We start from the raw sequence: 15,252 nt of genomic DNA, 5'->3' as shown, positions 1-15,252 counted from the left end.
AAAGGGCTGGGTTTGTTTAGTCTACAGAATTTGAAACATCCTAATAAACTTTAAAGATGTAAAAAATATATGGTATCTAAAAGGGTAATCGATTGCCCCTTATCTCTGTGGGAATGGCAGAAGGTACAGCAAAGAAGATTTAGTACAGGTAGTATTAAAAGCTCTGAGGTCAATAATGCACTCAAGTACATACATTACCTTGGGGAGGGATCAGAGTGTTTCTCATGGGAGATTTTCTGTGCATTGGTCAAGTACCTGCCATGAGGAACTGGGTAACTCACTGTCCAATGGAACAGGCTGCTTTCAGCCATGTGATCCTACAGTTTGTATAATCTAGTGACTGTGTCAGGACACCTGAGAATGGGACCTTAGAGGTGATGAGCTTTTACAGCACTCCCTGATTTGAAAAAATGTGGCAGGTGCTCAACCCTTCTAAAAGTTGATTCCCAATCAACAACCCCTTTTGAAAAGCCTCTTTTCCTTGGATCCAAGGGTATTAAATGAAGAGCAACAAATTCTTAACTTTTCATGGAGCCATCACTGTGTTTGGGAAGTGCCTTGTTGCTCTCATATGGGGGATTCCCATGTAAGCAAGCACTGAAATGTTTGAATATTAGGATGATGAGACCGCTGAGAAAGCATGTGATGACTCAGAAAGTGTACCAGGTAGTGGCAGCCTTGCAGATTCTGCTCAGAAAAGTCTTCTTGTGACACTGGAGAAAGATATACCTTGGTCAACCTTTGCTAGGAGAGTTTTCACCCATAGTACCACTGGGTACAGCAACTGCAAAGCAGTCAGGATGCTGTTAGGTGGGCCAGGTGGTGGTCAGCACCTAATTAGAAAGGCAACATCTCCTCTCCCCGTAGCACCTGTCCCACTGCTGAGTATCCCTTATCCTGTAGTTTTGTGTACTGCTTCTTCCCTGTGACTGAGCAACTCTGCCATCCCTTGTCTGCCTTGGGAAGGCTCAGTGCTCTTCTCTGATTTCAATTCTTTTTCTGAAAAGGGCCCCAAAAGCTTTGGTCAGTTTGCTTAAAAGCTGACGGCAAGACAGAAGTCTATCAGAAACCAGCCTCTGAATTTACCACCTAGTAACCCCAAATTCCTTTAATTATGGGCATGAGGCGAGGAGTTTGTGAAGGGAAGGACCACAGGGTTGCAGCCAGAGCAGAGCTGGCCATAGCCTTTGGCATCTCCAAGGACCTGGGGGTGATGTGAGTGTTCCCCAATAGATGGGGGAAAGACACTGAGCAGAATGCTGCTGCAACCCTGCCTCTTCTTTGCATTCCCCATTTTCTGCTCAGCTACAGCTGTGCAAGGTACTATTTGGTGCCCACATGAACATGGAGAAAATCACCAGTTATATGATACAGGAATTAACAAAAAAAATCTGTTTGCTTCTAAGCATAAACCAATGACTGTGGAAGAGTCATTGCAAACATGGGGTTATGGCCCCAAGTCAAATTTTTTTTCCTCTCGGTTTTGAGTACAGTCACGAGCCTGGCAGGAATCTGTGCCAGCTAAAATGCATGGCAGCAAACAGTGTCTCCTGGAGTTTGGAGCTGAGCGGAGTCACAACGGGAAGGAGTTTGGGAAGCCAGCACTGCAGGGTTAGGAATAAACTTCTCCCTGGGGCAGACATTCCATAATTGGCCATGACAAGGCTTCTTTCTCCAGAGAGCTGGTCTGTGAGGAAGCAAGATGAATCACCGCTCTGGTCCAATTTGGCAAGTGCCATGATTTAGTTCTGCTTTGCACGGGGAGAAGATGATGATATAGACTGAAAGACAGAAGAGAAATGTAGCCAAAGGCTTCTGAGCTGAGAGATGAGTTTGGGTTCCTATTCATTTTTTGCAGGTTTACTCAGATCCTTAGAAGGAAACCCTGGCAATATGCACTGGTACAAAACCAATTCCCTTTATCAACAAAGAAGAGGGAACAATGGGGACTCCTGAACACAAAGCTCATGCAAACAATAATGACCCTTTTATTCCACAGTGTTAGAACAACAGTTGATACCAAATACTTTCTTCCAGCCCCCCCGCTTCACTATTTCAGTCACCCTTCTGCTCCCAGACACAGATTTGTGGGAGAGCATCTGAGTGTCTGGAGCTGGCCTCCTGCAGCGTGGTGGTGTCCACATGGCTGTGCAGCCTTCTGTGAAGAGGGAGGTTGAGTGGGGTTTCCTCATGCCACCCTGTGCCCTTGGAAAAGTCTCACTTTCATTCAAAAAGGGGTGTTCTTTCTGCCATCCTTCCACTGGATGGTGGTCATTGGTGTAATCTTTAAAGCTCCCTGCTATCTCAGCAATCTTACCAAGCCTGGTAACCTAACAGCAGTTCACAGCCTGTTCAGTATCTGATGATTAATCCCCTCCCTTTAAAAGTATGCACTTAGTGGCAGAACCCCACAAAAATATTGGTGGAGCCAGAGCTGCTTTGCCAAGTGGCAGATTTAGACTTGCTCTTCTTGGAAAGCTGGCTTCCTGTCACTGGCTTTGTCTCATGGTTTTTTTCCCAGTGGTTTGGAGAGAGGAGAAAGGGAAAAAGAAATTGTTCCTCCCAAATACCTCTTCTCTTTTATATCCCCTTTCCTCTATATGTCCTCTCTGCTAACTCAGATTTCAGGAATTACATCAGCCAAAGTATTCCTAACTAACTCCACTGCTATTCCTGATGCAAAAGGAGAAGGAACAACCCTGCAAAACAAGATACCTTGAAAAAGAAAATATAAACAATCCTTATTTCCACCCCATCTTCCCCTGCTTCTTCAGAAGACAGGCAGGTGGAGCAAAAATCTTCCCTGCACTGTGAAAGACTGTTAGCTTAGAAAAATAAAATCTGCATTTTGCTGGAATATGAGAGTTCAGATCAAAGCATCAGTCTTTTGCTAATTTCTAATTTGCTGTTAGGAACATTAAAATTTTATTTCTTATGAGACTACCATAGTAAACACAGGCAGCTGCTGCTGGGCTGGCTACTAGACTGGAGCTCAGGGCTTCCTATTCTAAATGCTCTCACTGGAAAGCTTGGTCAGCACCGAGCAGCAAAGGCCTGTGGCAGGTAGCTGAGCTTGCATGCCAACAAAGGCAGGTTATCCAGCTCTTACTTTCCCTGAACACACCAGCATCCTTGTTCACCTTTAATTTTAAAGTCTGCACAAGGCCATATTCTGCACTGGGTTCTTAACCTAGTATCTTTTTCCTGTTTTCTACTGAGAGGCTGGTAAGGCCTCCAGACTGGACTCAGCACCACATGCAAAACTGGTCAGGGAAATACGGCATGAGCACAGAGCTCATGACCTTTCTGGCACAGGGTCTGGGAAGGACTAGCATTGTTCATGCCTTCAAAGTAAAGAGTTTGCGTGACTGTGTAAGGGTTCCCAGTGTGCTCTCTGCAGAGCGAGGCAGGTCCTGTCTGGGAAGGCAAGCACAAACTATCAAGGAAGTACCAAAGGTAATTCAGAGAAGGTTAGAACAGGGGACACACTGGAGTGTAAGGCATCCATGGTCAAAGAGTTTGTGTGGCAGTTTTCCCTTTGGTGTCCATGTGTCAGTCTCTGGATCATAGCAGTCCAAGGAATCCAGGTCCTTGATGACATTGTCTGTGGTGAGACACCGTCCTCCTGTGACATACAGCTTGTTCTTGATGACAGTGGCCCCATGATGCATTCGTCTGTCCTTCATGTCTGCACATTTTACAAACTTGTTGCCTTTTGTATCATAAGCAATTATTCTTCGGGTGTACCCTGAATGTAAAGCCAGAGGTGGAAGAGACAGATGGGAATTAGAGTTTATGACCAGCAGAAGGAATGATATTTCCCGCTAGACTTCAATAAAACTTATTATACTGGTACATAATTTGGCAGAATTAAGATCTCCAAGCTGGGAAGTGATGATGTGCCACAGGAATGCCTTTGTGTCTATCTTCCCTTCCTGTTTGTCCTCACCCTGTCTTGTAGCACCTTGGCAGCCAAGGCTCGACAAGCACCATAAAACCCATCAGACCAGGCAACCAACCTGTCAAAGAGCTTACAGTTACCTGCATGTACCTTTAAATATTCCAAAATATTTCTTTTCATTCAACAGACTCCAAGAGCTTCACTTGGAGATACAGAAATCAATGGCACATGTTAAAGGGACGACAGTGCCTTGCTGGGTTGGAGTTGTAGCTGTCTACTAAATGGAGCTGGGTACTCAACAGCATAGTGCTACTGGTTTTTGGTCCCCTCCTAAAGCCCTTGGTGCCACATCTGTGCTGGTCACCATGTCTGTGACCCAGTGGACATTGACCCTTGCATCAGCGGAGAGGTAAGGGCTGGCAAAAGGGCCATTGCCTCAGAACAATGGGGGTGTTGAAGCTTATTACCCAGCAGTACCTTGCCCATGTAGAAAAACAAGTATGTGGTCTCAGGTTAGGTTAATCTGCCACACAGGATAGTCTTGGAGCTTTAGGCTCAGCTTTCCCCTGTTCTTACTGCAAAGGGTAGCAGTGGCTTCCACCTGAGGGATGACACCATATTCAAGTCCTGTGTGATTTGGATTCAGTCCACTGCTTTGCCAAAGCTACTGTGTGTCTCATTTTCCCTTAAATAATCTAAAATATGCTTCCTCTTGGCAGTCTGTGGTCAGGGGAGCTGCATTAAGGACTGTAGCATGCCAAACTACCAATGACATAATACACCAAAGTGTCAGTGGGCTGAGGACAGTCTTCAGGTTGAAAAACACACTGAGAAGTTTCTTCTTTCTGAATGTTTCACACCCTTTTTGGGACAATTCACAATTATCCCCAGGAGGCAGTTACAGGACCAAACAACACTTCATAGACCTACAGCCCACCCATCCCAGCAACTGTCCATGGCCTTGTTGTAACTGCGCTCTCTACTCTTCTAAGAAAAGCAGACAGGAGGACCAGGCTGTGGGTCAGCAAGGAAGAAGCAGGATACCCATGCACTTGGCATCCTTTTTTATTGCAGACCAGTAACTTGCATTGGCTTTTCCTCAATTTCCCCCACCCAGGTCCTGCTACTTGGAGTACAAAGGTGCCTCATGGAGAACTTACCTGCACTTCCAGTGCCATGAGACCCTGTGAGAGAAGTGTAATCAGGCACTGGAATGGCCTGCCCAGAGAGGGGGTGGATTCACCATCCCTGGAGATTTTTAAACTGAGATTGGACATGACACTGAGTGCCATGATCTAGTAATAGGACTGGAGTTGGACCAAGGGTTGGACTTGATGATCTCGGAGGTCTTTTCCAACTCAGTTGATTCTATGATTCTATGGAGGGTGGGCATAGTCCTTTCTTTCTCAAGCTCCAGGTGCTTTTTGAGGGAGCAGCCCCAACAGGAAGACTGTGAAACCCCACAGGATCTGGGCAGGGGGAGGCAGAAGGAAGGTGAAACAGAGCCCTTACCACCTACGATGATAATCTGGTCTGCAATCATGACAGCTGGGGCACAGACATTCTTCACCACTCTGGTCTCCATCCGAAACCATGTATTCCTGGAGACATGGTAAACCTGACAAAAAATTAAGATACACACACAGCTGTTTATGGTGCATTTCAACTGGCAATTGTAATTATAGAGGAACTTACGGGTTTTATTTTGCCCTAATAAATACAATCCTCTGGCTCAAACTGCTGGAAATCTGTGAATATATCCACTTCTTTTCCTAATATGTCTCTTTGGAAAGCATTCTATTTCCCCAGGCTTTGCACTAAGGCAAAGTGTGTCTGCTACATACAAGCTTCTTGGCTGTAAATCTCTGCACAGTTATTAAATCATTCTAACGTGCTCTCCCAAAGTGCAAGCCAGTTATTTTCCAGTTATTCTGTATATTCCTCCCCCAGGCTTAGAAATTTTCTGGGCAAACAATCCTCAACTTCACCTAGCTTTGTTGGCAGCCACGGTGTTTGCCCAGCTGCTATATTTGTGCTGGTGGATGGTACGTAGTCAGACTGGCAAAGAGACTTCAAGTGGTATCTATGTGAGAAAATGAGCTTTTGCCAGATGATGATCATTCAGTCATCTGTATCTGGGTGACACAAACTTCTATATCGCATCGTCTGCTTCTTAATATAGTAAATATCTCCAGGGCCGCTCCCCACTAACAGATAAATACATTTCCTTCTTCCTGATAATCAAGTACCATTATAATCACAAAGTATGCCTCATGTCCTAGTTGCCATCTTAGATCTTAATGATTCTTAGTTAAAGCATCTTGACCAGTGAAAAACACTCATGGGGAAAGAAACACTGCAATGTTACTCAAGCACTAAATCAGATAAGAAAAAATTGTATGTATGTTTTCCTCTTAATAGAGTGTAACTGCTGAAAGCAGGCAGACAGCCAGCAACATGTGCCAGGAGCCACATTTTTAACACAACTGTTTATACAAAATGACTCTCAGTTTAGGTCCTGGCCCTTTGATGAGTGAGTATCTAATCGCTCTAATGATCGTGAATGTTTGCTTTGCTGCGACCAAGCAGGTGCATGGCTGAGACCCCAGCTCAGCTGCCAAGGGGAAGGCACTGATTTTGGCGATATTGGCTACAGGATGAAGCTGGGTGGGGGGGGGCCTGCTGACGCTTTCCATAGCACCACCTGCAGCAGCCCTGGCCCTTGTGCTCACCAGAAGCACAGCTGACTGACACCCAAAGAAGCAGCTCAGGGCTTGTGCCTGAAAAACATTCAGAAGGGAAAAATCAAAGAGCTGTAATAGCCCTCAAAGCTATGTGTCAACTCAACCTCCCTCTTGCTAAAATTTAAAATAAAGTTTATTTTGTGGTTTGATTTTCTCATGAGGGTGATTGACTGCTGAACACCTTAGAAGAAATCACCTATGATAAGGAGGACTGACCATTACCTGGATCAGCCGAACAGGGTTTTGCATAATGTCTTCTCCCCCAAAGAGATAGACCCTCTGATCTTTGGCAGCGACAGCAGGGTGAAGGACAGCAACAGGCATGTTTGCCATGCTCTCACAGCTGTTGTAGATGCTATCATATCTTTCCACAGAATTCAAGATTTCCTGGTTTTCACCAATTCCACCAAATGATAAAATATAATTTTTATATGCCAAACTTCTGTGGGAGTAACGTGGAACTAACATGTGCTCAATCAACCTCCACTGATTAAGTTTGAGGGAGTAAATGTAAATATTACCACTGACCAGGCTTTTCTTATTGCTAACAGGCATCCCTCCAAGCACATAAATATTGCTGTGTAAGCTCACAGCAGAGGCTTTGTACAGGCGCATGGGAAGTTTGGCCAGACTCAGCCATTGGTTCGTCTTGTCATCATAGAGCAGGACATCCCTTGTTGTCTGCTGGCTGTCCTTCCTGCCACCAATGATGATGAGGAACTCTTGGTTGGAGTATCTGCGAGGAACATGCACCATGGGTTTGATGTCAGGTGTGTTGGTGCTGTACGGGGAAAACATATGTCTCCGGGCTGACTCAAGGATGTTCCTGCAAGTGGGTGAGGACTGAATAAGTGAATCATTGGCAATGAAATGGAAGAGGAAAGCTGGATGGATGTACTGAAGCCGGACCTTCTTGAACAACTCTTGTATGTAGCCTTGTCGTGCCTGGAGGTCATGCCGGACCCAGACCATCAGTGCCTCAAACACCTGCTCCTCTTCCCCACAGAGTTCGTCGTCCCCAAGGTAATCGATGAGCTCCAAGGGACAAAGGTCCTTCAGGTCCTCAGAAGAGGCCACCATAGGAAAGCATTTCAAAGCCATAGCCTTGGCTTTTTTATTCAGGCTTTGGCAGTTCAAGATTTTTGCCAGTCTAATCATGCTCAGACAGTTGTCAGGAGTCAGCTTGTCTTGGAGGTAGGCAGAGCAGGCCTCAAACAGCTTAGTGTACTGCAGCATGGAGGCAGTCTCCAACAGGCACAGGACATTCTCAGTGGATATAAGAATCTGCCCTGTGTAAACATAAAGGATAATCTGATCCAAAATGCCAGCATCAATGCCCTTCAGGATGACTTTAGCCTGGCGACTCTCTCTAAAGTCATTACAGAACATAGCCTTGAAGTATGGACTGCTGGAAGCCAGAACATTTCGGTGGCAGGGGATTTCAAAGCCCCCAGAACAGAGGGTAACATCAGTCAGCATCCCACTCTGTCGCAGAGCATTCAGCTGCCTCAGCAGTTCAGAGGAGAAGTCCTGATCTTTGAAGAGAAACTCCTCAGTGGATCCTTCCTCCATAGCAAAATAGGAGAGAGATGAATTCTGGACTTGGCAGAAAAACCCCACAAATTCTTAGCAGCTTTTATTGAAATATCCAGCTCCAAGGGAACAAATCGGGACTTTGATGTTGCTCTAAATATCCGCTCACTGTTACGCATAAAAATGGAACACGGGTTAAGCACAGTGGGAAAATAATAAAGAAGCCAAAAGGTCGCTAAGACCCTTTAAAATTTTCATAAAGTTATCAGATAGGTTGCAGCTCTGAGGTCAGCACTGCCTCTGTCCCTGGCAAGACGCAAAAGCAGTGAAGTTATCTCACTGATTTGGGATTAAAGCTGGATGGCTGAAGCAATTGATTTGTCCATTTTAATCACATTGAATAAATGCACTTGGACATTTATTCACTATTTTAAAGTATTAGCAGTTTAGTAGGTTGCGCCTCTTTTCCCTAGTTAGTCACTCCCAAAGAATGCAAATCTGGCAGAGCTGAAGTCTGCAGCAGGGCAAACGGAACCCTCGAGACTGGGAATCTGCATTAAACCCGTTATTTATTAACTCTGCTTAGCTGTGTTTTTGTTATGTTAATCAGACACACAATGGCTAAATTAAGTGCCAGGCAGAACAATATGATGAGTATCTACTGTCATGACTAACTGCTCAACCTGCAGTGGAACCGTAAGGCAGAAACGTTTACCTTCTGTTGTCCTCCACTGCATGCACTTACTCTCTGTCGCTTATTCTCTGCTGAGATTTTCCATAGCTAGCGCCTGGATAAAAACCTATAAACCCATAGGACGTTTCTTTCAGTAGGTAGGTGATTCATAGAGGGTGATTTCTGGACGTGTTTATTCTGAAGTCAGTTTTGCCGCTCCCGGGCGCTGTGCGCAGGAGCGGCGGCGCATTGTGCACATTCCAGCGCTAAGAATAGGAGCGCACGGGCTGCTCGCTGTTATCACATGTGACGCCGCCGCTGCCTTTTGCAATGACCTGGCTCGTTCTGAGCATGCCCGAGTGGTGTTTTTCTGGCAAATGTTTACGTATAATAAATAGACACGGAGAGGAAAGTTCACTTATAAAAGTCCTGGCTGTCCGTTTGGAAAGAGCGGCAGGACCCTGTCCTAAAGTGCCTGGGAACTCTAGAAGCCTGTAAACAGTCTGCAATGCCTCGCATTAGGTGATACGCTGTCACCGTAGTTTCATGGGGAAAGGAGGAGAGAGAAGGGCTTCCAGGGACCCCTGTGGGACGGACCGTGTCTCCACCTTATGGAGAAACCTGGGGAGCATCAGCCTATTGCAGTGTGGTGGGAGATTCTGATGCATTGGGACCCCTGCGTCCATTACTGCTTCAGGGTGGACCCGGAGAGCCCAACTACCTTTGTCAAGCAGAGAATGAAGTTCCCTGTTGGAGAAGTTTATCTTTCTGCTGTTACTTGATATTTCATGTAGAAAATACCAGAGTGTGGCCTTTTGTCTAAGGACCTCAGCTCTCTGAAACCCTTAGCAAAGAACTCACGCAGGTGGAAGCTCAGTGTTGTGGGAGAAGGACTGGAGCAGGTTGCTACAGTGAGTGCAGAAAGCTGGAAAACAGGGTCCCAGAGTGGCAAGTCCCAGGGTGGTACTGAACTCCCCAGGGCAGACACCTTGATGGGGTCCCTGACTGCAGACATCTGCACATGAACAAGGTGTCTGAGCTCCTTTTGCAGCAGGTGAGTTCTAGTCAATACCACTGAGTCTGACGAGTTATTCAGGTCACCAGTGTGTGCCACCTGTATTTGGGCAGGTGGACAGTCCTTCAGGCACTGCTGGGTGTCCATGGGTGCTCAGCTGCCTCAGTCACATGTAGGTGTCCACACTCCCATCATCTATGATGATAAGGCTAAATCCATCCTCAGGACTGGGTTCACTCAAACACCTCATGTCAGCAAAGGATGCTCCAGAACCTCAGCTGGTCCCCAGCTGAGGTTTCTATCAGATCTAGTGTGATGTGTCCCAGCTCTGTGCCAAGTTCCTGGGTGGCTCAAGAGAAATAGCCTTGGCTGCCCATGCCTGGGTAATTGGATTGGGCTCCTCCTCTCTGCTGAAATTTCTTCCTTTGTTCTGGAGAGGGACTGAATCCAAAGTGTAGTTTATAAGCACTGCTACCACAGGGAAACACAAGGTTAAAACAAAACTCCTTCTCATATTTTCAAAGCCAAAGCTCATGGATGAGTCATGTCTGTGTCGGGTCACAGCGAGGCAGATGAGCAAAAATCGTTGGGAGCCACAGTGCCCGTGTGCCAACTCCCATGCCATGCTGGTTTTGCAGTCCTCCATATATTCCTGCCCCTGTGTTCACATCCCAGCAGATCACAGGCATGGAGGCAGCCTGTTCCTCTAAAAACAGCGGCTTTGTATCATGGGCCATGCCATACATGGCCTTTCCCAAAGGCTTTTTAGTGCAGTGTAACAGTGAAATGCCTGAAGGGCAGACAAAACTCTAAAGGCCCAGCCCCATGCTATAGACAGGGTGGAGTCAGACTGGCATGGCTTTTTTCAGGCTTCCCACACAATCTCTGTGTGTGTGCACAGGCGTGTATGAATGGCTAGGCAAGGTGAGAGAGGGGAAGAGCAGGTTCCACTGGACTTGAGTCCTGCGAATGAGTCACTTTGAGAGTAAATGGGGCAATGTGCAGCCTTTTCCCTCCCCTTGAGTAAAGAAATGACTTGGGGCACTGGGAAAAATGCGCTCTCCCCTCCAACTCCCCGCCACCACTGCCTCACCAGCTGGCCATGATCTTGCTATAAATATTTAGAGTGGCATTAAAAACCCAGAGGAGAATTTCTCTCTCTCCTTGTCCAGGGAACATTAGCTACCCAAACAAAACACCCTCTCCCTTTCTTTCTTCCTCTGTATGTATATGCTCTCATTGTGGTCCATTTTGATGATTGATTTAAATTTCTATCTGTGTCCTGGCTCTAACTCTCTGCTGCCTGTTTAGTTCTGCCTCTTCCTGGCAGCGGCTGTGGATTACTTTTTTAACCCTTAAGGAAACAATTGATGCTATCTGACTTCACTAATGACATTGGTTTATGGGGTTGGGGAAGGGTAGGTGGGTGTTCTGCTTTAGATAGTGATAAATGTGGCATTTATTTAGAAGATCCCAGGCTCGAGGGCTTTGCACAGTTATGCAAATTCTTGCTAACCCAGAGTACAGAGTGTACAGTTTAAATGGCTTAGTGCTCTCAGAGCAAGGGTTTCTTCTCCCTGCTGAGTCCCCACACAGGTTGCTGCCAATTTGGGGTCAGGGCTCCTGAGCAATGAAGTTCCTGCTTCCTGCTTTACAACTCTCTCTCTTCTTTTTTCCCCAGAGATTATGGTTTCAGATGCATCTACGACCAAGTGGGTACATCAGCATTTCTTAGTTAGGATTTTCTTTATGGATAAATGAGAAATCATTTTTCATGGCATAGCCTAGAACATTATGTCCCATGGCACGGGGTGGGGGGGAGCATAAGCCCTGCAGCATGAGACCTAGTGAGAGGGTAGAGATGTTTCTGCTGTGGGACAATCTAACTTGTCTGATAAAATCTGTTTCTGAATGAGTTCTTGAGGCAACTTTTGACCAAACCAGACTTTAGTGGTCTTTTTCTTGAGAGGACAGAATACTGCATTACCCTGGGAGTAGGATTTTGCACAGATAATGGTCTGGTCTGAACATTGTATGCAAATGAGCAGGTGGGCTCATTTGCAGGGTATGTGTCCCAGCAGCACTGTGGGAGTTGGTGCTGCAGGTCCCCCACAGCCCTCAACAGGCTGGAGCCATTTGAGGCTGTTAAAAACAGCAACCCTTTACAACTGCTGCTGTACAAACTGTCCACGGACGGTTTCTAGAAAATGGAAACTTCTACCAAAGAATCAACATGTTGCTGCAATGTTATATATGCACCCTGCTCCTTCTGCTCTTTTTCAAGTGTTTAGGATTGCTCAGTTTTGGAATTAGGATAATTGAACCTTTGATCTGACCCAGAGCAGCTCTTATGTTTTAATGTAATGGGATAATGAAATGTCTATTATCATGCACTAAGCAACAGAGCGGAAAAAAGCTGTAATCTGATCATCCAGCAGGCAGGTGCACAGAAAAGATTGGTGATGTCAGACAACTTCTAAAACTCATACACTGATCCTATTACAATTCAGGTGAAAATGAACAAATATGAATAAAGAAAAAGGACTGTTCGAGGCAGAGACTTCACTGAGCTCATTCAGTGTTACGTGCACTGTCTTGATGTCTACCAGCCCCCACAGTTATCAAGAGAAAGATCATCCCTTTCCCCAAATTTGCAGTCTAAGTTGACAGAGGACAAGAAAAAATATTCCTTGTTATTGTCTTAATAAAACTGGGAGAGGGAACAAAACCTAGGATTAAAATTCCTCATTGTATAAAGAAACAATTACAGCGATCATAATTAATCAGATGCCATGAGTTGACCAGGAATGCCCCAAGCACTAGTGGTGGTTGTTCGGGGTGACAGACTTCAGGCCTGCCTGGGATGCTGTGTGCCCTGGAAGTCTGGAGCTTGGTTGGTGGACCCTGACCAGGGTAAGATGGGCACTTAACATAATTTTGCTTATTATAAGCTGGAGACGTGAGAAATATAGGAGCAGAAAGAAAGACTAATGTGTGTTGGGGAATTATTAGATTTATGTGGTGCAACTTTACACATGCATGTAAACATATATAACGAGTATGTGCATTGAAAGAGCAAAGATATGTCTATACTAGCAAATTACTGAGAAGGAACAGCATGGATAGGGACCTTTCTACAATATGCTTATCTCACCCAGTTGGTAACACCACGAGGAGACCTACCTTCACATGTGCAGTCTGGTTTTGGACTTGTTCTGATACTTCCCACTGAAGTAGCCTCCCTCATTCCTGTGTGTTCAGTCAGAGCCCAGTGTGGATTTACTATCTGCTGGATTGGAAAAACAGTCTTTTGACCCTGTCCTCTACCTCCCTGGTTGACACTTCAGGTTCACTGAAGGCAATGAAACTCCCCAAGTTAGGAAGTAGCAAAGAAGTCATCCCATGTGAATATGGGGAATTGATGGACAATTGGACATGGCAACAAGAGGAAGCCCTTTGTGTTACTCCAGGCACTTCCACACAACACTGCCAGGAGTGCTCTCCTGCTCACAAACTATCAAATTCTCCTAGAGTCACAGGAAGATTGTGTTGGGAAGCCCCTGGGAGCTCATAGCAGCACCTAACCTCAGAGTGACATTAGATTGCTCAGGGGCTTGTCCGCTTAAACTTTTGAAATCTTGAAAGATAGAGATCTCACAACCTCTCTGCGTACCTGCTCCCTTATATCTGATAGGAATTTCCTTTGTTGCAATTTGTGAATGCTATCTTTCACCTACTGAAAAGTCTGCTACTTTCTTCTGCTGCTGCTAGTTGCCAACTATCTGGTCTTCTTCCTATTCTTTAAGTCCAGATATTCTTGATCCTTCTCTCTCATTCCTCTTTAACTATTATGTAATTTAATTTCTATTTAGCTGCTCAACAAACGTGATTTCTATGAGTGCCCTGTAATCACAGATGTTCACACTGGTGTTGTATTTAATGCTGAACTAAGGCTTATTTTAAGACTTGAATCTAGGCTTGGCTCTGATTTTGTAGGTGAGGTAACAGGCTACATCTATAGATACTGCTCTTGAAATCTGAACTGGAATTTTAAACCCCTGACCAAAACTTACAGAGGGATGGGGGCAGGTTTTACAGCATTGGAGTCCCGGAGCAACTTCCCACGTGTCACTGCCGTCACAGTTTTTATTGTGTACAGATAGAGATATATAGCATGTAATTCAGTAATGACTTTGGCACAATATATGTGGGTGTGAAGATGTGTGGGCTCCTGGCTTGGTTTCAGGCCAATCTCTAATTAAAAAGATTAGGATGAAAGCAACTGCACTCTTCCTTCTTTAGTCAGAATGACCTACTAGTGTTAATTAAAACAGACTTCAGGCAAAAATAAACTGGCTGCCAAACTTATGTGCTTCACATTAAATAAGGACATAGCTGGTTTAAAGAGTGCTGAGCTTCTGGAGGTTTCACAGGAACCACTCACATAGCTTTGGGCACTCTTGTTGGAATATTTTTAAACAAATTCTTTGCATAAACCAGCTACTTCATGTGTTTCAGACACCTGTTGGCTTTTTCCTCAAACTACATCATTTGAGAATGGGTATCTGCCAACTTATCTTTGACTGAATATACAGTATGTTATCTGGAGGATAAAATATCACCAGGAACACTGGACACCAAAATAGATTATCTATCTATCCTTCTTATAGTCTCTGATTACAAGAAACCCATGGCAACAGCAACAAGAAGACACATAGATCCTATGTTATTGATCTTCTCTTTCTGAGTATGAAAGTTAAAAACTCTCTGATTAAAGGCATTTTGGCATTCAGACTCAGGATTTGCCCCTGATATTTTTAAGTGGCTAGAAAGTGCCAAAGGAGGATCAGGCCTCTAAAATGCCAGAACATCCTGTTACACATGTGTGACACACCAATCATTGTTCTTCAAAGCCACACATCTTTCCCATCTCCCATTTATATTGCCCCATCTTATAACTAGATGGCCACGTACTCCTGCTATGACATTGATTCAAGCAGGAAGAAACAGGTCCAGTGCTTCAGAAATACTGTTTTCAATGGGAGATTGATATTATAAGTCATCCTACCTCTGAGGATCTAGGTGGGAAAGATCCTTCACATTGCAGAGTGTTACAATCAAAAGGGTGAAGGGGCCAGACACAGAAAAATGCTCACAAGCCTATCTCCCTGGCCCAAACTGTCCTCTTTTTATTTGTCAGATCCTGCTGCATTATTTTTCATCTGCATCTTCTTCATATGATTATAGGATTTTAGGGTAATTCAGGGAGAAAGGGACCTCAAGTGGTCTCTAGTTCAAGCTCCTTCTCAAAGCAGGGTGAGCCATGAGATTAGACCAGGTTGGACATGTCTCAGGATGAAGTCCATGCAGCTCTCCTGAGGCCCAT

The 15,252-nt window shown here is 45.1% G+C and overlaps 1 protein-coding gene across 1 annotated transcript; it reads right to left on the bottom strand.

Annotated features, from left to right (window-relative positions):
• Nucleotides 1-3,340: 3,340 nt before the first annotated feature.
• On the bottom strand, nt 3,341-8,217 carry KLHL38 (kelch like family member 38). Its single transcript, XM_071553036.1, has 3 exons — nt 6,868-8,217; nt 5,414-5,519; nt 3,341-3,748 (listed from the first exon to the last, which is right to left on the bottom strand). Exons 1-3 carry the CDS (start codon nt 8,215-8,217, stop codon nt 3,462-3,464), a joined length of 1,743 nt encoding a protein of 580 aa, XP_071409137.1. The 3' UTR covers nt 3,341-3,461.
• Between the last annotated feature and the right edge of the window lie 7,035 nt (nt 8,218-15,252).

The sequence above is a fragment of the Pithys albifrons genome, chromosome 4 (assembly GCF_047495875.1).
Source record: "Pithys albifrons albifrons isolate INPA30051 chromosome 4, PitAlb_v1, whole genome shotgun sequence".
NCBI lineage: Eukaryota > Metazoa > Chordata > Aves > Passeriformes > Thamnophilidae > Pithys > Pithys albifrons.
The sequence above is the reverse complement of the archived record's forward strand: the minus strand, read 5'-3'. Positions and strand labels throughout refer to the sequence as shown.